The sequence below is a fragment of the Somniosus microcephalus genome, chromosome 2 (genome assembly GCF_052327205.1).
Source record: "Somniosus microcephalus isolate GS21.2 chromosome 2, FLI_Smic_1.0, whole genome shotgun sequence".
NCBI classification, from domain to species: Eukaryota; Metazoa; Chordata; class Chondrichthyes; order Squaliformes; family Somniosidae; genus Somniosus; species Somniosus microcephalus.
Window position 1 is genome coordinate 391,516,473 of NC_140988.1, and position 26,885 is coordinate 391,543,357.

General features: G+C 50.1%; 1 protein-coding gene across 1 annotated transcript in view; it reads right to left on the reverse strand.

Annotated features, from left to right (window-relative positions):
- Positions 1–26,885, reverse strand: part of LOC147123877 (disintegrin and metalloproteinase domain-containing protein 12-like) — a 503,908-nt gene that overhangs the window by 216,335 nt on the left and 260,688 nt on the right. Inside the window, exon 11 of the mRNA XM_085967584.1 lies at positions 23,809–23,951. Within this exon, the coding sequence (XP_085823710.1) occupies positions 23,809–23,951 (143 nt within the window). The remainder of the gene's footprint in view (positions 1–23,808; positions 23,952–26,885) is intronic.

Below are 26,885 nucleotides of genomic sequence, written 5' to 3' on the forward strand. Positions count from 1 at the left end.
CAGCCATGAGGGTGGAGCCAGGGGCGGAGTCAGCTGAGGCATGCACAGACAAGTACAACAATACTAACAACAGTGGTTTACCACAAAGATAGTGACTAATAAATTCAATAGGAAATTCAGGAGAAACATCTTTACTGAAAGAATGGTAAGAATGTGGAACACACTGTCACATTAATCCCACAGGCTGGATAGCTATTTTTCGGTCGGCACAGACACAATGTGCTGTAAATTTCTATAATTCTATGATTTATGACCTCTAGTTTTGGACCACCCCACGTGGAAACATTTTCTCTACGTCTACCCTATCAAACCCTTTCACTATCTTAAAGACCTATATTAGGTCATCCCTCAGTCTTCTCGTTTCCAGAGAAAAGAGTCCCAGCATGTTCAGCCTTTCCTGATAGTTAGAACCTCTCAGTTCTGGTGTTGTCCTTGTGAATCTTTTTTGCACCTTCACCAATGCCTCTATGCCTTTTTTAAAATGTGGAGAACAGAACTGTCCACAAACTTCCTAGTACCGACCCCTGGGGAACACCACTGTATACCTTCCTCCAGTCCGAAAAACAACCGTTCACCACTACTCTCTGTTTCCTGTCACTTAGTCAATTTTGTATCCATGCTGCCACTGCCCCTTTTATTCCATGGGCTTCAACTTTGCTGGCAAGCCTATTATGTGGCACTTTATCAAACACCTTTTGGAAATCCATGTACACCACGTCAACCGCATTGCCTGCATCAACCCTCTCTCTGTTACCTCATCAAAAAACTCGATCAAGCTTCCCCACTACCGAGGTTAAACTGACTGGCCTGTAGTTGCTGGGTTTATCCTTACACCCTTTTTTGAAAAAGGGTGTAACATTTGCAATTCTCCAGTCCTCTGGCACCACCCCCGTATCTAAGAAGGATTGGAAGATTGTGGCGAGTACCTCCACAATTTCCTCCTTAACCTCCCTCAGTATCCTAGGATGCATTCCATCCGGTCCTGGTCACTTATCAACTTTAAGTTCCGACAGCCTTTCTAGTACCTCCTCTTTATCAATGACATGCCCATTCTGCAAGCTTATTAATGTCTTTCTATATTTTGTCACAATCTTCCTTTGTATTAACTACACCTTTCAGTTTTGTGTCGACTGTAAATTTTGAAATTGTACTTCCGATTCCTGAGTCCAAATCATTAATGTTAATTATGAACAACAGTGGTCCCAGCACCGATCCCGGTGAAATACCACTTCCCATCTTTTGCCAGTCTGAGTAGCTGCCCTTAATCCCTACTCTCTGTTTTCTGTTTTGTAGCCAGCTTGCTATCCATTCTGTTACTTGTCTCCTGACTCCACATGCTCTGACCTTAGTCATGAGTCTACTATACAGTACCTTATCAAAGGCCTTTTTGAAAATCCAAATATCTTGCGACTTCTGCATCACCCTTGTCTACTCGCTCTGTTACTTCTTCAAAGAATTCAAGAAAGTTGGTCAAGCAACACTTTCCCTTTTGAAATCCATGCTGACTACTCGTTATTATATTTTCGGTTTCTAGATGTTTTTCTATTACATCTTTGAGTAAAGACCACCAATATTAAGCTGACTGGTCTATAGTTCCCTGGACTTGTTCTTTCGCCCTTTTCAAATATAGGAATAACATTAGCAGTCTGATATACCTATCAATTCAGTTCATGAAAAGCGACGAGTTAAGTTAGTAACTATAGGTTTTTATTGGCTAAATAACAGAGCCCACCCTCGTGGGTGATCGGATCCAACAAGGAGGAATACCAGCCAGTCGACCACCTTTATACCTGGGCAAGCAGGCGGAGCCATGGGCGGAGTCAGCTGTGGTCAGCCCAGGTATAACAGCGTGGCAAGAGGTAACCTTGTGTAGTGATACAACAGTGTAAACAGTGATAACCATAGTGTAACGATATAAACAGTGATAACCATAGTGTAACGATAGTGAACGATAAAAGTGGTTTACCACATTCACCCCTTGTTTAAATTTGAGTCCGGCGGGGTGAAGTGTACTACCAGTTCGGGTATGTCAGTCTATCCGGAGGCCTCGTAAGCCTTTCTGATCGGCGCAGCAGCGGCGGCGGAGGTGTAGTATTCGAAGTTAAGGCTGGTGTCTGCATGGTCGGCGAAGACTCATGGGGTTCCGGCATGCCGTCTACCGGGGCTGGATTTGGGGGAGTGGTGGGGGGTAACGGTGGTGTCTCAGGGGTGCCCGAGGGTGCGAGGTCTCGTAAGGAGACTGTGTCCTCCCACCCGTCTGAGTATGCCACATAGGCGTACTGGGGGTTGGCGTGCAGGAGGTCCACCCTCTCGACCAGGGGGTCCATTTTATGGGCCCTCACATGCTTCCGCAGCAAGACGGGCCCCGGAGAAGTCAGCCATGTTGGTAGCGAGGTTCCCGTAGTCGACTTCCTGGGGAAAACAAACATTTGTTCATGGGGGGTGGCGTTAATGGCAGTGCAAAGCAGTGACCGGATGGAATGCAGCGCTGCCGGGAGGACTTCCTGCCAGCGAGAGGTTGGGAGGCCCTTAGACTTTAAGGCTAAGAGAACGGCCTTCCAGACTGTCACGTTCTCTCTTTCCACCTGGCCGTTCCCTCGGGGGTTGTAGCTGGTGGTCCTGCTTGCAGCAATACCTCTCGCTAGTAGGAACTGGCGAAGTTCCTCGCTCATGAAGGATGAGCCCCGGTCGCTATGTATATAGTTCGGGAACCCGAACAAGGCGAAGAGGTCGTTCAGGCATTTGATGACCGTGGTACTGGTCATGTCTGGGCAGGGGAAGGCAAAGGGGAAATGGGAGTACTCGTCAATAATGTTGAGGAAGTACACATTACGGTCAGAGGACGGGAGGGGCCCCTTAAAATCGATGCTCAAGCGCTCGAAGGGGCGGGTGGCCTTGATCAGGCTTGCTCTGTCCGGCCTATAGAAATGCAGTTTGCATTCGGCACAGGTTTGGCAGTTCCTGGTCATGGTCCTGACCTCCTCGATGGAGTAGGGCAGGTTGCGGGCCTTAATGAAGTGGTAAAGTCTGGTGACCCCGGGGTGGCAGAGGTCGTTGTGGAGGGTCTGCAGTCTATCAATTTGCGCGTTGGCGCATGTACTTCGTGATAGAGCATCTGGGGGTTCGTTCAGTTTACCAGGCCGGTACAAGATATCGTAATCGTAGGTGGAGAGCTCAATTCTCCACCTCAAGATCTTGTCGTTCTTGATTTTGCCCCTCAGCTTGTTATTAAACATAAAAGCGACCGAACGCTGGTCGGTGAGGAGGGTAAATCGTTTGCCTGCCAGGTAATGCCTCCAGCGTCGTACTGCCTCCACGATCGCCTGGGCCTCCTTCTCGACAGAAGAGTGTCGGATCTCAGGGCCCTGGAGGGTCCTTGAGAAGAAGGCCACAGGTCTCCCCGCCTGGTTAAGGGTTGCAGCTAGGGCGAAGTCGGATGCATCGCTCTCCACTTGGAAAGGGATAGACTCATCCACCGCGTGCATTGTGGCCTTAGCAATGTCTCCCTTTATGAGGGAGAAGGCTGCGCATGCTTCTGCTGTCAGGGGGAAGGAGGTGGACTTCATGAGGGGTCTGGCTTTGTCCGCATAATTGGGCACCCATTGGGCATAGTAAGCGAAGAGCCCCAGGGTTCTCTTCAGCGCCTTTGGACAGTGGGGGAGGGGAAGCTCCATGAGGGGGCGCATTCTTTCGGGGTCGGGGCCGATGACTCCGTTCTCTACTACGCAGCCGAGGATGGCAAGGCGCGAGGTGTTAAACACACATTTCTCCTTATTGTAGGTGAGGTTCAGCCGTTGGGCCGTACGGAGGAATTTCTCCAGATTAACATCATGGTCCTGCCGGTCGCGGCCGCAGATGGTGACGTTATCTAGATAAGGGAACGTGGCATGCAGCCCGTTCTGGTCAACCATCCAGTCCATCTCCCTTTGGAAGACCGAAACCCCATTGGTGACGCCGAAGGGAACCCTAAGGAAGTGGTAGAGGCGGCCATTCGCCTCGAAGGCGGTATACTGGCGGTCCTCAGGGCGGATAGGGAGTTGGTGATAGGCCGACTTAAGGTCGATGGTAGAGAATACCCGGTACTGTGCAATCTGATTGACCATATCAGATATGTGGGGAAGGGGGTATGCGTCCAGCTGGGTGTACCGGTTTATGGTTTGGCTGTAGTCCATGACCAGGCGGTGTTTATCGCCGGTCTTAACGACTACGACCTGGGCACGCCAGGGGCTGTTGCTTCCCTCGATGATGCCCTCCTTCAGGAGTCGCTGCACCTCGGAGCTAATAAAAGCTCTGTCCCCGGCGCTGTACCGCCTGCTCTTGGTAGCGACGGGTTTACAGTCGCGGGTGAGGTTAGCGAACAGGGAGGGGGGCGGGACTTTGAGGGTGGATAGGCCGCAGGTGGTACGCGGTGGGTGGTTTAGGAATTGCTGGTTGTAGACTGTGAGGTGGGGGAGGGATCCACCGTATGCCAAGGTGACACTTTGGAGGTGGCATTGGAAATCCAGCCCCAGTAGGACGGCAGCGCAGAGCTGGGGCAGGACGAGAAGTTTAAAATTTTTATACTCCGTGCCCCTAACCGACAGGGTCACAACACAGTAGCCGCTGATGTCTGTTGAATGGGACCTCGACGCCATCGAGATCCGGTTGCGCGTTGGCCGGACAGTGAGGGAGTAGCGGCTCACTGTGTCTGGATGGATGAAACTCTCCGTGCTTCCGCTGTCGAACAGGCAGGTTGTGCCGTGGCCGTTCACTTTGATGTCCATCATGGACTTGGACAGGTGATGCGGGCGAGCTTGGTCAAGTGTGACGGAGGCTAGTGTATGGCTGAGCGAGCTGCTGTAGTCTGCGGGTGAGGCGGTGGTCGGGTCTGGAGAAAAGGTGGCGGTCGAGTGTGGTGAACAAAATGGCGGCGCCCACGACGTTGAACAAAATGGCGGAGAAGATGGCCGCCCCCACAACTCACATGAGGCACTGCCGGCGTCGGTGGCCTTGATCAAAGATGGCCGCCCCCACAACTCGCATGAGGCACTGCTGGTGTCTGTGGCCTTCCCCCTGCAGGCCTTCGCGAAGTGGCCTTTCTTGTGGCAGTCGGAGCAGGTCGCGTTTCTTGCAGGGCAGCGCGCCCTCGGGTGTTTCGCCTGGCCACAGAAGAAGCAGCCGGCGGCCCGATCGCGGGGCTCCGATGTCGCAGCCGGTACCGGGGGTGGCGGTCCCGATCGGTTCCGGGACACCGACGCTGTGATAGGCCCCAGGGGCGGCGGTGCGAGGGGTATTGCGGCCGGAGTCGGGCCCGAGTCCCAGGGTCGCGCAGCACAGTTCCTGGAGTACGCCTCGAGGTCCCGATGGGCCACTTCCAAGGAGCGAGCGAGGATAGCAGCTGTTTTCAGGTCGAGGTCCTTTGATTCCAGCAGTCTTTGCCGTGAGTAGTCTGACCGAAGGCCTTTCACGAAGGCATCGCGGATATTTCCATCGGTATGTTCTGCAGCTGTTACGGCTTTAAAGTCACAGTCCCTGCCGAGTATTTGCAGCGCCCGTAAGAAATCATCAACCGACTCTCCTGGCTGTTGCGAGCGGGATCTTAGGAGATGCCTGGCGTACATTGAGTTTACAGGGCTCCGGTACTGCTCTTTTAGCAGGTTGAGGGCGTCCTCGTATGTAGCAATGTCCCGGATGAGTGCAAATACTTTAGGGCTCACCTGGGCGGTCAGAACTCTTAGTTTGGATACCAGAGGCATGCCGGATTCTCCCAGGTAGGCTTCGAAGCAGCTCAGCCAGTGTTCGAAGTCGAGGGCTGAATTCGCAGCCTGTGGGTTTAGATCCAGGTACGGCGGTCGGAGGGCTCACAGCCAGGCCGGCTGCTGGGGCTGTTGTAGCTGGCCGTTTGGCTGGGGCTGTACGTTTGGCTGGTCGTTTGGCTGCTCCGGTACAGACATTTCAAAATTTAGCCAATAAAATTGATATACCTATCAATTCAGTTCATGAAAAGCGACGAGTTAAGTTAGTAACTATAGGTTTTTATTGGCTAAATAACAGAGCCCACCCTCGTGGGTGATCGGATCCAACAAGGAGGAATACCAGCCAGTCGACCACCTTTATACCTGGGCAAGCAGGCGGAGCCATGGGCGGAGTCAGCTGTGGTCAGCCCAGGTATAACAGCGTGGCAAGAGGTAACCTTGTGTAGTGATACAACAGTGTAAACAGTGATAACCATAGTGTAACGATATAAACAGTGATAACCATAGTGTAACGATAGTGAACGATAAAAGTGGTTTACCACACAGTCTGACAGTCCTCTGGCACTATTCGCTTGTCTAATGAATTGTTATAACTATGTAATAGTGCCTCTGCTTTCTGTTTACATTGGATTACATAGAATATACAGCACAGAAACAAGCCATTCGACCCAACCAGTCCATGCCGGCATTTATGTTCCATTTGAGCCTCTTCCCGTCTTTCCTCATCTAACTCTATCAGCGTAACCCTCTATTCCCTTCTCCCTCATATGCTTATCTAACCGCCCATTAAATGCATCTATACTATTCGCTTCAACCACTCCCTGTGGTAGCGAGTTCCACATTCTCATCACTCTCTGGGTTAAGAAGTTTCTTCTGAATTCCCAATTGATTTCTTGGTGACTATCTTATATTGATGGCCTCTAGTTATGCTCTTCCCCACAAGTGGAAACACTCTCTCTGTATCCACTCTATCAAAACCTTTTATAATTTTAAAGACCTCTATTAGGTCACCCCCTCAGGCTTCTCTTTTCAAGAGAAAAGAGACCCAGCCTGTTCATCCTTTCCTGATAGGTATACCCTTCCATTTCTGATATCATCCTTGTAAATCTTCTCTGCACCCTCTCCAGTGTCTCTATATCCTTTTATTAATATGGCGACCAGAACTGCACGCAGTACTCTGTGTGGTCTAGTCAAGGTTCGATACAATTTAGCATAACTTTCCTACTTTTCAATTCTATCCCTCTAGAAATAAACCCTAGTGCTTGGTTTGCTTGTTTATGGCCTCGCTAACCTGTATCGATACTTTTAGTGATTTGTGTATTTGTACTCCGAGATCCCTTTGTTCCTCTACCCCACCCAGACTCGCACCCTCCAAGTAATAAGTGACCTCCCTACTCTTCCTACCAAAATGTACCTCATATTTATCTGTGTCGAAATTAATTTGACAATTATATGCCCACTATATGCCCATACGGCCCAGTATGCAGCGCTGCTGAAGTCTCCACCCCAAATTCGGGATTAGCGCTCCAAGAAGGAAATGGAGCGCTTGATTTAGTGCTCCACCTCCCTCTTAGGGCGCTAAAACTGAATTTAACGCTCACTGGCGCTATTTTGCGCCCAGGTGATTTTAGCTACCCAAAATGGTCGCTAATGAAATTTTCCCCGGCTTGATTTATAGAGGAATAGAGTAGAAAAGCAAGGAAGTTATGCTAAACCTTTATAAATCACTGGTTAGGCCTCAGCTGGAGTATTGTATTCAATTCTGGGCAGCACACTTTAGAAAGGATGTCAAGGTCTTAGAGAGTGTAAAGAGATTTACGAGAGTGGTACCAAGGATGAGGGACTTAATTTACATGGAGAGGTGAGAGATGCTGGGGTTGTTCTCCTTAGAGTAGAGAAGGTTAAGGGGAGATTGACTAGAGGTATTCCAAATCATGAAGGGTTTTGATAGAGTAAATAAGGGGAAACTGTTTCCAGTGGCTGAATCCGGCCAATTACCGCCCCATCAGTCTTCTCTCAATCATCAGCAAAGTGATGGAAGGCGTCATAGAAACATAGAAGATAGGAGCAGGAGTCGGCCATTCGGCCCTTCGAGCCTGCTCTGCCATTCAATGAGATCATGGCTGATCATCCAAATTCAGTACCCTGTCCCTGCCTTCTCCCCATATCCCTTGATCCCTTTAGCCTTAAGAAATATATCCAACTCTTTCTTGAATATATTTAATGAACTGGCCTCCACCGCCCTCTGTGGTAGAGAATTCCACAGGTTCACCACTCTCTGGGTGAAGAAATTCCTCCTCATTTCAGTCCTAAATGGCTTACCCCTTATCCTTAGACTATGACCCCTGGTTCTGGACTCCCCGGCCATTAGAAACATCCTTCCTGCATCTAGTCTGTCCAGGCCTGACAGAATTTTATAGGTTTCGATGAGATCCCCTCTCAATCTTCTAAACTCCAGTGAGTATAAGCCCAATCGACACAATCTCTCCTCATACGTCATTCCTGCCATCCCAGGTATCAGCCTGGTGAATCTTCGCTGCACTCCTTCCATGGCAAGAACGTCCTTCCTCAGGTAAGGCGACCAAAACTGCACACAATACTCAAGGTGCGGTCTCACCAAGGCCCTGTACAACTGCAGCAAAACTGTCATCGACAGTGCTATCAAGCGGCACTTACTCACCAATAACCTGCTCACTGATGCCCAGTTTGGGTTCCGCCAAGACCACTCGGCTCCAGACCTCATTACAACCTTGGTCCAAACATGGACAAAGGAGCTGAATTCCAGACAGCATTTGACCGAGTGTGGAGCCCTAGTAAAGCTGAAGTCAATGGGAATCGGGGGGGAAACTCTCCACTGGCTCAAGTCATACCTAGCACAAAGGAAGATGGTTGTGGTGGTTGGAGGTCAATCATCACAGCCCCAGGACATCGCTGCAGGAGTTCCTCAGGGCAGTGTCCTGGGCCCAACCATCTTCAGCTGCTTCTCTCCAACATAAGGTCAGAAATAGGAATGTTCGCTGATGACTGCATAGTGTTCAGTGCCATTCACAACTCCTCAGATAATGAATTAGTCCATGCCCGCATGCAACAAGACCTGGACGACGTTCAGGCTTGGGCTGATAAGTGGCAGGTGACATTCGCACCACACAAGTGCCAGGCAATGACTGTCTCCAACAAGTGAGCGTCTAACCACCGCCCCTTGGCATTCAACGGCATTACCGTCGCTGAATCCCCCACCATCAACATCCTAGGGGTCACCATTGACCAGAAACTTAACTGGACCAGCCACATAAATACTGTGACAACAAGAGCAGGTCAGAGGGTATGTATTCTGTGGTGAGTGTCTCAGCTCCTGACTCCCAAAAGCCTTTCCACCATCTACAAGGCACAAGTAAGGAGTGTGATGGAATACTCTCCACTTGCCTGGATGAGTGCAGCTCCAACAACACTCAAGAAGCTCGACACCATCCAGCACAAAGCAGCCCACTTGATTGGCACCCCATCCACCACCTTAAACATTCATGCCCTCCACCACCAGCGTACCGTGGCTGCAGTGTGTACCATCTACAAGATGCACTGCAGCAACTCGCCAAGGCTTCTTCGGCAGCACCTCCCAAACCCGCGATCTCTTCCACCTAGAAGGACAAGGGCAGCAGACGCATGGGAACACCACCACCTCCAAGTTCCCCTCCAAGTCACACACCACCCTGACTTGGAAGTATATCATCGATCCTTCATAGTCACTGGATCAAAATCCTGTAACTCCCTCCCTAACAGCGCTGAGGGAGTACCTTCACCACACAGACTGCAACGGTTCAAGAAGGTGGCTCACCACCATCTTCTCAAGGGCAACTAGGGATGGGCAATAAATGCCGGCCTTGCTGGCGATGCCCATATCCCATGAACGAATATTTTTTAAAAATGGTCGGTAACAGAAGGCACAGAGTCAAGGTAACTGGCAAAAGTACCAGAGGTGAGATGAGGAGAATTTTTTTATGCAGCAGGTTGTGATCTGGAATGCACTGCTTGAAACGGTGGTGGAAGCAGATTTAATAGTAACTTTCAAAAGGGAATTGGATAAATACTTGAAGGGGATAAATTTGGAAGACTGAGGAAAGGGCAGAGAAATGCGACTAATTGGAGAGCTCTTTCAAAAAGCCGGCACAGGCACAATGGGCTGAATGGCCTCTTTCTGTGCTGTATGATTCTATGATTGTATCCTCCTGTGTATCAGATACGACTTCAGGCACTGGGAGTCCTTTCCTTTGACAATTGACCTCAGTTTAAATAAGACCTCGGTGCCAGCCATTATTGTCTGTCCACACCTCCTGGGGACAGCTTAGCTCACCTCTCCCCCGGCGTTCAGCTCATGTCCATATCTGGATCAAGACTGAGATGAGATCTGGAGCTGAATGGACCTAGTGGAACCTGAACTGAGCATTGCCGAGCAGGTTATTGGTGATGGCTTGATGGCTCCTTGTATCACTTTACTGATGATTGGGAGGAGGCTGAGAGGGCGGTATATGGTCAGGTTAGATTTATCCTGTGTTTTGTGGATAAGTGGTACCTGTCAGTTAGATGCCAGTGTCAGGGCTGTATTGGAACAGCTTAGCTTGTGGAGCGGCTAGCTCTTGTGCACAGGTCTTCAATGCTACAGCCGAGATGTTATCAGGGCCCATAGCAATTGCCATGTCCAGTGCACTCAGCCACCTCTCAACGTCATGTAGAGTGAATTGAATTGGATGGACACTGACATAGGATGGAGGGGAACTTGGAAAGAGGCCCAGTAGTTCTTTTTTATTCGTTCCTGGGATGTGGGCATCACTGGCAAGGCCAGCATTTATTGCCCATCCCTACTTGCCCTTGGGAAGGTGGTGTTGAGCCGCCTTCTTGACAACTGACATTCCAGAGTGCAGTTAAGAGTCAACCACATTGCTGTGGGTCTGGAGTTACATATAGACAAGGGCGGCAAATGTCCTTCCCGAAAGGACATTAGTGAACCAGATGGGCTTTTATGACAATCCAATAATTTCATGGTCACCATTACTGTTACCAGCTTTTTATTCCAGATTTCATAGAATCAGTAGGAGGCCATTCGGCCTGTGCCGGTTCCCTGCAAGAGCACTTCAGCTAGTCCCAAACTGGCGCCCTTTCCCTGTAGCCCTGCAAAATCTTTTCCTTCAGGTACTTATCCAATTCCCTGTAGAAAGCCACGATTGAATCTGCCTCCACCACCCTTTCAGGCAGTGCATTCCAGATCATAACCACTTGCTCACTGCGTAAAAAAGTTTCTCCTCATGTCACCGTTGGATCTTCTGCCAATCACCTTAAATCTGTGTCCTCTGGTTCTCGACCCTTCCACCAATGGGAACAGTTTCTCTCTATCTACTCTGTCTAGACCCCTCATGATTTTGAACACCTCGATCAAATCTCATCTAAATCTTCTCTGCGCTAAGGAGAACAACCCCAGCTTTTCCAGTCTATCCACGTAACTGAAGTCCCTCATCCCTGGAGCCATTCTTGTAAATCTTTTCTGCACCCTCTCTAAGGGCTTTACATCCTTCCTAAAGTGCGGTGCCCAGAATTGGACACAATACTCCAGTTGAGGCCGAACAAGTGTTTTATAAATGTTCATCATAACTTCCTTGCTTTTGTACTCTATGCCTCTATTTAAAAAGCCCAGGATCCCGTATGCTTTTTTAACCGCTTACTCAACCAGCCCAGCCACCTTCAATGATTTGTGCACATATACCCCCCAGGTCTCTCTGTTCATGCACCCACTTTAGCATTGTACCCTTTAGTTTATATTGCCTCTCCTCATTCTTTCTACCAAAATGTATCACTTTGCACTTTTCTGCATTAAACTTCATCTGCCAAGTGTCTGCCCATTTCACCAACCTGTCTATGTCCCCTTGAAGTCTGTCACTATCCTCCTCACTGTTCACTGTACTTCCAAGTTTTGTGTCATCTGCAAATTTTTAAATAGTGCCCTGTACACCTAAGTCCAAATCATTAACATATATATCAAGAAAAGCAGTGGTCCTAGTACCGACCCCTGGGGAACACCACTGTATACCTTCCTCCAGTCCAAAAAACAACCATTCACCACTACTCTCTATTTCCTGTCACTTTGCCAATTTCGTATCCATGCTGCCACTGTCCCTTTTATTCCACGGGCTTCAACTTTGCTGACAAGCCTACTATGTGGCACTTTATCACAAGCCTTTTGGAAATCCATGTACACCACGTCAACCGCATTGCCCTCATCAACCCAGTTTGTTACCTCATCAAAAATTTCAATCAATTTAGTTAAACACGATTTGCCTTTAACAAATCCCTTAATTAATCCACACTTGTCCCAGTGACTGTTAATTTTTTCCCGTATTATCATTTCTAAAAGCTTCCCCACCGCCGAGGTTAAGCTGACTGGCCTGTAGTTGCTGGGTTTATCTTTACGCCCTTTTTTGAACAAGGGTGTAACATTTGCAATTTTCCAGTCCTCTGGCACCACCCCCGTATCCAAGGAGGTTTAATTTAATGAACTGAATTTAAATTCCCCAATATGAACTCACATCTCCGGATCATTAGTCCAGGCCTCTGGATTACTTGTCCAGTAACATAACCACTATGCTACCGTACCCCATGTTGAGTTGACTAGGCCTATATATTGAGTAGACTAGTCCTATATATTGAGTTGACTAGGCCTATATATTGAGTAGACTAGTCCTATATATTGAGTTGACTAGGCCTATATATTGAGTTGACTAGGCCTATATATTGAGTAGACTAGTCCTATATATTGAGTAGACTAGTCCTATATATTGAGTAGACTAGTCCGATATATTGAGTAGATAGACTAGTCCTATATATTGAGTAGACTAGTCCTATATATTGAGTAGATAGACTAGTCCTATATATTGAGTAGATAGACTAGTCCTATATATTGAGTAGACTAGTCCTATATATTGAGTAGATAGACTAGTCCTATATATTGAGTAGACTAGTCCTATATATTGAGTAGACTAGGCCTATATATTGAGTAGACTAGGCCTATATATTGAGTAGACTAGTCCTATATTCCGCAGAGTTTAGAAGAATGAGAGGTGATCTCGTTGAAACATATTAAATTCTTAACGGGCACGACAGGGTAGATGCTGGGAACATGTTTCCCCTGGCTGGGGAGTCTAGAACTAGGGGTCATAGTCTCAGAATATGGGATCGGCCATTTAGGACTGAGAGGAGGAGACATTTCTTCACTCAGAGGATTGTGAATCTTTGTAATTCTCTACCCCAGAGGGTGGTGGACGCTCAGTCATTAAGTATATTCGTAGAATCATAGAGATTTACAGCACAGATGGAGGCCATTCGGCCCATCATGTCTGTGCAGCCGAAAAAGAGCTATCCAGCCTAATCCCACTTTCCAGCTCTCGGTCCGTAGCCCTGTAGGTTACGGCATTTCAAGTGCATATCCAAGTACCTTTTAAATGTGATGAGGGTTTCTGCCTCTACGACCCTTTCAGGCAGTGAGTTCCAGACCCCCACCATCCTCCGGGTGAAAACAGTTCTCCTCAACTCCCCTCTAATCCTTCTACCAATTACTTTAAATCTATGCCTCCTCATTATTGACCTCTCTGCTAAGGGAATTAAGTCCTTCCTATCCACTCCATCTAGGCTCATCATAATTTTAGACACCTCAATTAAGTCTCCCCTCAGCATCCTCTGTTCCAAAGAAAACAACCCCAGCCTATCCAATCTTTCCTCATAGCTAAAATTCCCCAGTCCTGGCAACATCTTCGTAAATCTCCTCTGTAATCTCTCTAGCGCAATCACATCTTTCCTGTAATGTGGTGACCAGAGCTGTACACAGCTGTGGCTTAACTATTGTTTAATACAGTTAAAGCATAACCGCCCTGCTCTTGTATTCTATGCCTCGGCTAATAAAGGCTGTAACAGCTGCAGCGGGACTTCCCTCTGCTCGCCGCCTGAGGGCGGTTTTTGAGGCCTCGGTGCGCTGCTGCCGTGCCTTCTGGGCCCCTCTCCTCACCTGTTTCTCGAGTAATTGGTCTCATCAGAGTAATCAGGCTAGTTAATAAAGTTGTTCGGTTTTGTCTCTGTGCCTCTGGCCTCACCTGTGTGTTGTTAAAGTATTTGTCTCCCTTTCTCATTTGAATAATTATGTCACGTGACCACTCTGGCCTGTATTTAAGCTTCCTGTTTCCTGTCCTCTTTGCTCAGTCCTGGGTTCGCCTGCCTGCAAGTAACAGCTCTTGCTGTGTCTCTGTCGTTTGAGTCTCAAGTGTATATCCTTTCGAGTGTTACCATGTCGCTGTGTTTTCGAGTCTCAAGTGAATCTCCTTTCGAGTGTTACCCTGTTTCTATGTTCTCGAGTCTCAAGGAAGCATCTTTCAAGTTCTACCCGGTCTCGAGTCCTTGGATAGGTTTCCTGCGCTTGGGTCCACTACCGAAAACCCTAGCATAACGGCCCCATGAATGCATGGCCCCGTGACAAAGGCAAGCATTCCGTATGCCTTTTTAACCACCTTATCTACCTATCCTGCTACCTTCAGAGATCTGTGGACATGCACTCCAAGGTCTCTCTGTTCCTCTACGCTTCTCTGTATCCTACCATTTATTGTCTAATCCCTTGCCTTGTTAGCCCTCCCCAAATGCATGACATCACACTTCTCCAGATGGAATTCCATTTGCCACTGTTCTGCCACCTGACCAGTCCATTGATATCTTCCTGCAGTCTGCAGCTTTCTTCTTCACCATCAACCACGCAGCCAATTTTGTATCATTTGCAAACTTCTTAATCATGCCCCCTACATTGAAGACTAAATCATTGATATATACCACAAAAAGCAAGGGGCTCAGTACTGAGCCCTGAGGAACCCCACTGGAAACAGTGTTCCAGTCACAAAAACACCAGTCAACCAATACCCTTTGCTTCCTGCCACTGAGCCAATTTTGGAGCAACTTGCCACTTTCCCTTGGATCCCATGGGCTTTTACTTTTCTGACCAGTCTGCCATGTGGGACCTTTTCAAAAGCCTTGCTAAAATCCACGTAGACTATATCAAACATGCTATCCTCATCGACCCTCCTTGTGAATGTCAAGGGGCGGTGGTTAGACACTGTCTTGTTGAAGATAGCCATTGCCTGACATTTGTGTGGCACGAATGTTACTTGCCACTTATCGGCCCAAACCTGAATGTTGTCCAGCTCTTGCTGCATGCATTATCTGTGGAGTTGTGAATGGCACTGAACACTGTGCAGTCATCAGCGAACATCCCCACTTCTGACTTTATGATGGGGGGAAAGTTATTGATGAAGCAGCTGAAGATAGTTGGGCCTGCCCTGCGGTGATGTCCTGGGGACGAAATGATTGCCCTCCAACAATCAGTGGAGAGTTTTCCCCGATTCCCATTGACTTCAGTTTTCTAGGGCTCCTTGATGCCACATTCGGTCAAATGCTGCCTTGATGTCAAGGGCAGTCACTCTCACCTCACCTCTGGAATTCAGCTCTTTTGTCCATGTTTGGACCAAGGCTGTAATGAGGTCTGGAGCCAAGTTGTCCTGGCGGAACCTGAACTGAGCGTCGGTGAGCTGGTTATTGGTGAGTAAGTGCCGCTTGGTAGCACTGTCGACAACACCTTCCATCACTTTACTGATAATTGAGAGTAGACTGATGGGGCGGTAATTGGACGGATTGGATTTGTCCTGCTTTTTGTGGACAGGACATAGCTGGGTAATTTTCGACATTGTCGGGTAGATGCCAGTGTTGTAGCTGTACTGGAACAGCTTGGCTAGAGGCGCGGCTAGTTCTGGAGCAAAGGTTTTCAGCATGACAGCCGGGATATAGCCTTTGCTGTATCCAGTGCACTCAGCCATTTCTTGATATCACGTGAAGTGAATCGAATTGGCTGAAGACTGGCTTCTGTGATGGTGGAGACTTCAGGAGTAGGCCGATATGGATCATCTAACTGGCACTTCTGGCTGAAGATGGTTGTGAACACTTCAGCCTTGTCTTTTGCACTCACGTACAGGGTTCCGCCATCATTGAGGATGGGGATGTTCATGGTGCCTCCTCTTGTTAGTTGTTTAATTGTCCACCACCATTCACGATTGGATGTGGCAGGACTGTAGAGCTTTAATCTGACCCGTTGGTTGTGGGATTGCTTACCTCTGGTGCTGCTCCTGGCATGCTCTTCTACACTCCTCATTGAACCAGGGTTGGTCCCCTATCTTGATGGTAATGGTAGAGTAATGGATATGCTGGGCCATGAGGTTAAAGGTTGTGCTGCAATACAATACTGCTGCTGCTGATGGCCCACAGCGCCTCATGGTGGGATTTGAACTCATGGGGGTGATTTTGCCAATGGGGATGTGATGGAGGCGGGGCTGCTGCTTGTCGGGTTTTAGTCCCGCCTCCATCGACGTCTGGCCAACCCACGCTATTTTCCATTGATTGACCTTGTTAAGCCCGCCCAGTGGGCTTAGCAGGCCAATTAAGGGAAAGCCGGTTACTGGTGACGTCAGCGAGTGACGTTTCATCTGTCAAGAGCTTTTGACAGATGAATTGTCATCATTTGAGAGCTCTGTGAAGCTGTCAAACACTGACAATCTGTCTTCTAAGTTGAGACCTGGAAAACAGGCTTATTTAGAGATCTCTCCTGAGCAGAAAGCAGAAGGCTGATGCATTTGAGAATGCAGCGGCCATTCTGCTTTCTCTGCCGGTGAACACTCATCGCAGAATACCCAGCCTCTGACCTGCTCTTGTAGCCACAGTATTTATGTGGCTGGTCCAGTTAAGTTTCTGGTCAATGGTAACTCCCAGGATGTTGATGGTGGGGGATTCGGCGATGGTAATGCCGTTGAACGTCAAGGGGCGGTGGTTAGACTCTTGTTTGTTGGACATAAACATTGCCTGGCATTTGTGTGGCGCGAATGTTACCTGCCTCTTGTCAGCCCAAGCTTAAATGTCGTCCCGATCTTGTTGCATACGGACATAGACTGCTTCATTGTCTGAGGAGTTGTGAATGGCACTGAACATCAGCGAACATCCCCATTTTTGACCTTATGTTGGAGGTAAGGTCATTGATGAAGCAGCTGAAGATAGTTGGGCCTAGGACACTGCCCTGAGGAACACCTGCAGCAATGTCCTGGGGCCGTGATGATTGAACACCAACCACCACAACCTAGGTATGACTCTAGCCAGTGGAGAGCTTTCCCCCCCAATTCCCATTGACTTCAGCTTTACTAGGGCTCCTTGATGCCACACTCGGTGAAATGCTGCCTTGATGTCAAGGGCAGTCACTCTCACCTCACCTCTGGAATTTAGATCCGTTGTCCAAGTTTTGACCAATGCTCTAATGAGGTCTGGAGCCCAGTAGTCCTGGCGGAACCCAAACTGGGCATCAGTGAGTTGACTGTTGGGGCGGTAATTGGCCGGATTGGATTTGTCCTGCTTTGTGGACAGGACATACCTGGGCAGTTTTCCACATTGTCGGATAGATGCCAGTGTTGTAGCTGTAATGGAACAGCTTGGCTAGAGGCGCGGCTAGTTCTGGAGCACAAGTCTGCAGCACGACAGCCAGGATGTTGTCAGGGCCCATAGCCTTTGCTGTATTGGAAAACCGCAAATGTAACGCCCCTATTCAAGAAAGGAGGGAGACAGAAAGCTGGAAACTATAGACCAGTCAGCCCAACATCTGTCATTTGGGAAATGCTGGAATCCATTATTAAGGACGTAGTAGCAGGACATTTAGAAAATCATAATACAATCAAGCAGAGTCAACATGGTTTTATGAAAGGCAAATCGTGTTTGACAAATTTTTGCCAGATTTTTGAGCTACAAGGGAGTCAAGGTTTATGGGGAACAAACAGAAAAGTGGAGTTGAGGCCAAGATTGGATCAGCCATGATCTTATTGAATGGCGGAGCAGGCTTGAGGGGCCGAATAGCCTACTCCTGCTCCTGTTTCTTATGTTCTTATGTCATAATGACTTGAATTGCCTCCCCCACTGCTGCGTGTCGGGTCTGTTCAGCGCTGACAGACCCAACATCTGGGAAAAGCGCGTGGTGGCTAGTTGACAGCGGGGTCCCGACCCCCTGTCAAAAACAAAATTTCCCAACTGGCCCACCACCAAATGCGCCCGCTGACCCCGCAAAAATTCCCTCCAATGTGCCGCAAATTTCTATGATTTTATTTTTTTAAATGCAGTTCAATGCGGAGAAATGTGAAGTGATGCACTTTGGGAGGACTAATATGGAAAGACAGTAAACTATAACTGGCACAATTTTGCTAAGTGTAGATAAGCAGAGAGACCTTGGTGTCCATACACCCAAATCCTTAAAGGCGGCGGGGCAAGTTGATAAGGTGGTGAAAAAAGCATATGTGTTATTTGGGTTTATAAATAGAGGAATATATAAAGCAAAGAGATCATGCTGGAACTTTCTAAATCACTGGCTAGGCTTCAGCTGGAGTATTGTGGACATTTCTGGGCACCACACTTCAGGAAAGGTGGAAATAGAGGAAAAATTGTACCTCTGGCACGTTGGTCAATAACTAGAGGTCATAGATTCAAAATCATTGGAAAAAGATGGAGAGGGGAGATGAGAGGGATTTGTTTCACTCAGAGACTTATTGGGATCTGGAACGCTCAACCTGAACAGCTGGTGGAAGCTGATTCCATCAATAATTTTAAAGGGAAGTTGGACGGGTTCTCGAGGATCAGGAACTCACAGGGTTCCAGACAAAATACGGGATTGTGGGACTGAGCACAACTGGTCTTTCACAGAGCCAGCACAGGCACGACAGGCCGAAGGGTTTCCTTCTGTGCGGTAAGTTTCAATGATTCTATTTTAGTGCAGGAAGGTGTTGAGGTAGAAGATCAGCATGATCTTATTCAATGGCGGAGCAGGCTCGAAGGACGATTGATCTATTCCTGCTCCTATTTCTTATGATCTTATGTAGGATCAGCCTGTGGTAAACCACTTTTATCGTTCACTATCGTTACACTATAGTTATCACTGTTGTATTGTTCTCACTGTTCTCACTGTTGTATCACTATACGAGGTCGCCTCTTGTCACACTGTTATACCTGGGCTGACCACCTCCGACTCCGCCCATGGCTCCACCTACCTGCCCAGGTATAAAGGTAGTCGACTGGCTGGTATTCCTCCTTGTTGGACCCGATCACCCACGAGGGTGGGCTCTGTTATTTAGTCAATAAAAACCTTTAGTTACGTTCCTAACTCGTCGCTTTTTATTGGACGAATTGATAGGTATATCAATTTTATTGACTAAATTTTAAAGATGTCTACTACTGGCCAGCCAGAAGCCCTCCCAGAAGCACAGCCACAGCAGCTTTCAGACACCGGGCTACACCAGCCACACCAGCCGGCTTGGCTGCAAGCCCTCAAACCACCGTACCTGGATCTAAACCCACAGGCAGCAAACTCAGCCCTCAACTTCAAACACTGGCTGGACTGCTTCGAATCCTACCTGGAAGAATCCGGCGTCCCTCAGAGATCCAAACTAAGAGTTCTGAACGCCCAAGCGAGCCCGAGAGTATACGCACTCATCCAGGGCACGACTACATACGAGGCCGCTATCAACCTACTGAAACAGCAGTACCGGAGCCCGGTAAATTACATGTACACCAGGCACCTCCTGAGATCCCGCCCGCAACAGCCAGGAGAGCCTGTAGCTGAATTTTTACGGGCGCTAAGAGCACTCGGCAGGAACTGTGACTTTAAAGCGGTGACGGCTGTTGAAAACACGGAAGATAATATCCGCGATGCCTTTGTGAAAGGCCTACGGTCCGACTACTCACGGCAAAGACTGCTTGAAGCTAAAGACCTCGACCTGGACAAAGCTGAAGCCCTCGCTCTCTCCCTAGAGGTGGCCCATCAGGACCAGGAGGCGTTTTCCAGGTACTGCTCGCGACCCTGGGACTCGGGCCCGACCCCTACCGCAATACCCTTCGCAGCGCCGCCCCCGGGACCTACCTCAGCGTCGGCGTCCCGGACCCGACCGGGACCACCACCCCCGGTACCGGCTCCGACATCGGGCACCCGCGATCGGGCCGCCGGCTGCTTCTTTTGCGGCCAGGAGAAGCACCCGAGGTCGCGCTGCCCAGCCAGGAACTCTACCTGCTCAACCTGCAGGAAGAAAGGCCACTTCTCTAAGGCCTGCAGGAGCGGATCTTCAGAGGCCAGCAGTGCCTCATGCGAACTGTGGGGGCGGCCATCTTCTTTCAAGGCAACTGAGGCCAGCATCCCCACACGTGAGTCATGGGGGCGGCCATCTTTGATCAAGGCAACCGACCCCAATAGTGCCTCATGTGAGTTATGGGGGCAGCCATCTTCTCCGCCATTTTGTCCTACCTCGTGGGAGACGCCATTTTACCCACCACGCCTGACTGCCACCGGGCCCCCGGACCGGACGACCGCCTCGCCCGCAGATGACAACGACTCGCTTACCTACACACTAGCCTCCGTCACTCTGGATCAAGCCCGCCCACACCACCTGTCCAAGTCGATGATGGACATCAAAGTAAATGGCCACGCCACGACCTGCCTGTTCGACAGCGGAAGCACGGAGAGCTTCATCCACCCAGACACGGTGAGCCACTACTCCCTCCCTGTCCTGCCAACGCGCAACCGAATCTCGATGGCATCGAGGTCCCACGCCACGGACATTAGCGGCTACTGTGTTGTGACCTTGTCGGTTAAGGGTACGGAGTATAAAAATTTTAAACTCCTCGTCCTCCCCCAGCTCTGCGCTGCCGTCCTACTAGGGCTGGACTTCCAATCCCACCTCCAAAGTGTAACCCTAGCATACGGTGGACCCCTCCCCCCACTCACAGTCGACAACCAGCGAATGTTAAACCGCCCACCGCGTAACACCTGCAGCCTATCCACCCTCAAGGTGCCACCACCTTCCCTGTTCGCTAACCTCACCCCCGACTGCAAACCCGTCGCTACCAAGAGCAGGCGGTACAGCGCTGGGGACAGAGCCTTCATTAGCTCTGAGGTGCGGCGCCTCCTGAAAGAGGGCATTATCGAGGGGAGCAACAGCCCCTGGCGTGCCCAGGTCGTGGTCGTTAAGACCGGCGATAAAAATCGCCTGGTCATCGGCTACAGCCAGACCATAAACAGATACACCCTGCTGGACGCATACCCCCTTCCCCGCATATCTGACATGGTCAATCAGATTGCACAATACCGCGTATTCTCGACCATCGGCCTTAAGTCGGCCTACCACCAACTCCCTATCCACCCCGAGGACCGCCAGTACACCGCCTTCGAGGCGAATGGGCGCCTATACCACTTCCTTAGGGTCCCCTTCGGTGTCACCAACGGGGTCTCGGTCTTCCAAAGGGAGATGGACCGGATGGTTGACCAGAACGGACTGCAGGCCACATTCCCCTATCTAGATAACGTCACCATCTGCGGCCGCGACCGGCAGGACCATGACGTGAATCTGGAGAAATTCCTCCGTACGGCCCAACGGCTGAACCTCACCTACAATAAGGAGAAATGTGTGTTTAACACCTCGCGCCTTGCCATCCTTGGCTGTGTAGTAGAGAACGGACTCATCGGCCCCGACCCCGAAAGAATGCGCCCCCTCATGGAGCTACCCCTCCCCCACTGCCCTAAGGCACTTAAGAGAACCCTGGGGCTCTTTGCCTACTATGCCCAATGGGTGCCCAATTATGCGGACAAAGCCAGACCCCTCATGAAGTCCACATCCTTCCCCCTCACGGAGGAAGCGTGCGCGGCCTTCTCCCTCATCAAGGGAGACATAGCCAAGGCCACAATGCACGCAGTGGATGAGTCCATCCCCTTCCAAGTGGAGAGCGATGCATCCGACTTCGCCCTAGCCGCTACCCTTAACCAGGAGGGGAGGCCGGTGGCCTTCTTCTCAAGGACCCTACAGGGCCCCGAGATCCGACACTCGTCGGTCGAGAAGGAAGCCCAGGCAATTGTGGAGGCGGTACGGCGCTGGAGGCATTACCTGGCAGGCAAACGATTTACCCTCCTCACCGACCAACGTTCGGTTGCTTTCATGTTTAATAACAAGCTGAGGGGCAAAATCAAGAATGACAAGATCTTGAGGTGGAGAATCGAGCTATCCACCTACGATTATGATATCTTGTACCGGCCAGGTAAGCTGAACGAACCCCCTGATGCTCTTTCACGAATTACATGCGCCAGCGCGCATATTGATAGACTTCAGACCCTCCACAACGACCTCTGCCACCCCGGGGTCACCAGACTTTACCATTTCATTAAGGCCCGCAACCTGACCTACTCCATCGAGGAGGTCAGGACCATGACCAGGAACTGCCAGACCTGCGCCGAGTGCAAACCGCACTTCTATAGGCCGGACAGAGCAAGCCTGATCAAGGCCACCCGCCCCTTCGAGCGCCTGAGCATCGACTTTAAGGGGCCTCTACCGTCATCTGACCGCAATGTGTACTTCCTCAACATCGTTGATGAGTACTCCCGTTTCCCTTTTGCCTTCCCCTGCCCAGACATGACCAGTACCACGGTCATCAAGTGCCTGAACGACCTCTTCGCCTTGTTCGGGTTCCCGAACTATATACATAGTGACCGGGGCTCCTCCTTCATGAGCGAGGAACTCCGTCAGTTCCTACTAGCGAGATGTATTGCAGCAAGTAGGACCACCAGCTACAACCCCCGAGGGAACGGCCAGGTGGAAAGAGAGAACGCGACGGTATGGAAGGCCGTCCTCTTAGCCTTAAAGTCTAAGGGCCTCCCAACCTCCCGCTGGCAGGAAGTCCTCCTGACAGCGCTGCACTCCATCCGGTCACTACTTTGCACTGCCGTTAACGCCACCCCCCATGAACGAATGTTTGTTTTCCCCAGGAAGTCGACTACGGGAACCACTCTACCAACCTGGCTGACCTCTCTGGGGCCCGTCTTGCTGCGAAAGCACGTGAGGGCCCATAAAGCGGACCCCCTGGTCGAGAGGGTGAACCTCCTGCACGCCAACCCCCAGTACGCCTACGTGGCTTACCCAGACGGGCGGGAGGACACTGTCTCCTTACGAGACCTCGCACCCTCGGGCACTCCGGAGACACCACCTTTACCCCCCCCCACCACCCCCCCAATTCCAGCCCAGGTAGACGGCATGCCGGAACCCCACGAGCCTTCGCCGACCACGCAGACACCAGCATTAACACCGGATAATGCAGCACCGCCGCTGCGACGATCGGAGAGGCTTACGAGGCCTCCGGACAGACTGACATACCAGAACTGGTAGTACACTTCACCCCGCCGGACTCAAATCTAAACAAGGGGTGAATGTGGTAAACCACTTTTATCGTTCACTATCGTTACACTATAATTATCACTGTTGTATTGTTATCACTGTTCTCACTGTTGTATCACTATACGAGGTCGCCTCTTGTCGCGCTGTTATACCTGGGCTGACCACCTCTGACTCCGCCCATGGCTCCACCTACCTGCCCAGGTATAAAGGTAGTCGACTGGCTGGTATTCCTCCTTGTTGGACCCGATCACCCACGAGGGTGGGCTCTGTTATTTAGTCAATAAAAACCTTTAGTTACGTTCCTAACTCGTCGCTTTTTATTGGACGAATTGATAGGTATATCACAGCCACTCGGCACTTTTGGTTGAGGACATTTGCAAACACTTCAGCCTTGATTTGAAGAAGGACCAACACTTGAAACATTAATTTTTCTCTTCACTCACAAATGCTGCCTGACCTGCAGACAATTTCCAGCACTTTCTCTCTTTTGTCTCTGCCTTGCCTTTTGCACTCATGTGCCGGGCTCCACCGTGATTGAAGATTGAGATCTTCATGGAGCCTCCTCCTCCCATTAGTTGCCTAACCTGTAATATTGCAATTGTGATGTAACACGCCGAATTAAATTACACCCACAGACTATGTTCCTCGGGAATGCAAATCATTCCACTAGCCCTGTGTTAGTGCTAGGAAGGGTTCATTCTTACTATTAGATGGTGCAGTGGGAATGAGATCCACCAACACCAGCCACACTGTTTGAATGTGTTTCTCACCCTAGTGCTTCTTCCATGATGCAGCCGGCATTCGCATCTGCACAGTTACAATTCCGTGATTCAGTGTCGTGTGAGAGTCCCAGATTGTGTCCGAGCTCATGGGCAAGGGTAGCAGCAGCACCCAAAAATGTCGACCGGCTGTCCTAAGAGGGAACAGAAGTAACATTCAGTGAACACATTCTGATATCATCCTCTAACGCCACTAATAAGGCATTGCACGAACTGGTTAACACTGACACAAAACCTTCGCACTACCATATGCTCAGTCAGGCAGCCCTTTCACACTCATTCCTTCTTACACACTCTCACGTACATCATCACATGCGTTTGCAGATATGGAGGGAATTTTAACACCCGGGCAGGAAAGTGGCCTCGCAAACAGTCGGCCCAACCAGGATCAGCAGCCATTTTAACATCCGGGCCTCATTAAAATGCCGCTGGCCAACATCCCGGCTGTAAGTGGCAAATGCCGGCTTTCTGGGGCAAAGGTCAGTGTGGGGATGGCTGGAGGGCCAATGGGGCAAAGGTCAGTGTGGGGATGGCTGGGGGGCCAATGGGGTAAAGGTCAGTCTCTGTCACAGGTGGGGCAGACGGTGGTTGAAGGGGCGGGTGGGTGGGGTGCTTGGGTTGACGTGCGCTCCTTGCGCTGCCTGCGCTTGGCTTCTGCTTGCTCCCGGCGAAGAGACTCGAGGTATTCGGTGCCTTCCCGGATGCTTGTCCTCCACTTTGTGCGGTCTTGGGCCAAGGATTCCCAGGGGTCGGTGGGGATGTTGCACTTTTTCAAGGAGGCTTTGAGGGTGTCCTTGAAGCATTTCCTCTGCCCACCTGGGGCTCTCTTGCCGTGTCGGAGCTCCAAGTAGAGCGCTTGTTTTAGGAGTCTCGTATCGGGCATGTGGAAACTGGCGTAACAGGACCCTGATTCACGTAAATTTCACCCGCTCCATTTGAACAAGAAATGTTAAAGTTCCCCCATAATCTTAGTCCCAGTTTATCACAGGGGCCAAGTTTCTCCGGTGTTATGTATTGGGTGTTCTCCTCCCACCTGCGGTCTTTGTCTCCTCTGTCCTATCACCATCTCGTCTGGTTTGGAATACCTCTTAATGTCTCTTTACTTCTCTGTTGTTCTATCGCAGCCCTGCCTTCGATCTATTTTATTTCCTTTCCAGTTTTGAAAAAGGGTTTCGACCCGAAACATTGACTTTTAATTTCTCTCCATGGATGTTGCTTGGCCTGCTGAGTTTTTCCAGCATTTTCTGTTGTTATTTCGGATTTCCAGCATCTGCAGTATTTTGCTATCGTAAAATGAAAGAGATCTTTGGAGTTAAAGTATCCACTTGGTAGATCAAAGTGAGATAGTCTGAACACCATCAAGATAAGGGCGACAGTCTGACATGGGCCCCTTGGTATTAGGCTGTGTGGTGCTTGTACCAGGGAAATTAGAATAAGAGAGATCAGATAAATTCCAATAAAGTGAAGAAATGTATAAACAAGATAACCATGAACAGAGTAGAGTTATTGGAAAATTACTGAGCCAAGGGGAGTCACGGTGCTACCCTTAGTCTGAGTGACAATAGTATTTTGACTATTTGAACCTATGAAAAAAGGCGATTTTGTTAAAGACTATGGGCCCGATTTTGTGAATTGTGTGGGAAATGGTCGGATTCCCCGAATGTGGGGTTCTGACCCACAAAAAAATGTGTCAGCCAGCTGCATGCAATTTTCCCTCAAGTGGCCAATTAATTTCCAGCGTGTGGACAGCCTTGCTAATTGTCCATTTCTAGTCAGAAAGCCCCACAGTATGATGTCATCATTTGTGGTGCTTTCAAGGTCCACAGCAAGCATTGCTTCCTCTGTTGGCTTCCAAACGAACCATACAGGATGGCAGAGGAGCCTGCAGCAGCTGTGGCCAGTGCCAGACCCCGAGCTGCCTCCAAATTCGACGAAGCTTCGCTACAGGCATTATTGGATGGGGCTAGGGCCCACAGGGAGGTCCTCTTCCCTAGGTCAGGCAGGAAGAGGCCTCCCACTGAGACCAAGGCTGCATGGATGCAGGTGTCAGCAGATGTCAACTCGAATGTGCATGTAACCTTGGCATCACATCTCTAACTCCTTCCTATACTCCCCCACAGGACCATCCAGAGCCCCCGTCCCCACTGTGGAGGAGGAAGAGGCTGTGCAGCCAGACTCCTCAGAGGAAGCTCCAACCTCTGAGGGCGCAGCGTCAGCAGAAGTAAGCGCACCCAGCACCAGCGCAGACACTCACACCTCGGGGGGACCTTCGGGACATAGAGTAGTGTTGTCACCTGGTGTTTCACAGCTCACAAGTGAGCCTCAGCAGATTCTGGAGACAGGGACAGCAGTGGAGAGTCCTCATCGGAGGGCGCAGGACTCTGCCAGCTCAGCTCAGCTGCACTGCATGTCGACCCTCTGCCTCTGGGTCCATCCGCAAGAGAAGAGGTGATGGATCTCCATGCACAGGTGCAGGAGTCTCTGGCAGGTTTTGTCTCCAGGATCGCTGCGAGTGTGGAGCGAATGGAGGAGTCCATAGCGACCATGAGCAGAGCCTTTGTGGAGTCATTGGCGCATGAACGCATCACCATGGAGAGGTTGGCAACCTCCATGGAGGAGATAACTCGCCAGGGTACGGAAAACATGGTGAGTGCTCATAAGAGAATGACATCTCTTGAGGAGCGTTGGCCATCTATTGAACAGAGAAACCAGACCTTCATGGAAGTCCTTCTGAGTAGGACTGCCAGTGCAGAAACAGGTCCCCATGGCCCCCTAAAGCACAGCAAGGTGCTCTCAAGCCACTTCCAAGCGCTGGCCCCTTCTGGCCTGTGCAGCTTCAGGTGAGTGAGCAGCAGCCTGGTGCTCATCCTGCTGTTCCTGGTTCTACTGCTGCCGCCTCTGCTGCTGGAGATCCTCTAATGGCAAGAAGGGAAGAAAAAAAGGCGTCCCATGCTTCTCGTAGATGCCTCCGCTGAGGAAGCGCTGAGTGAGGGTGGCGAGAGGGGCTTCCCAGGAGATCACATTGGAGAAGTGTGTGAGGCTCCAACCTTCCACAGCTGTGCCTAAGC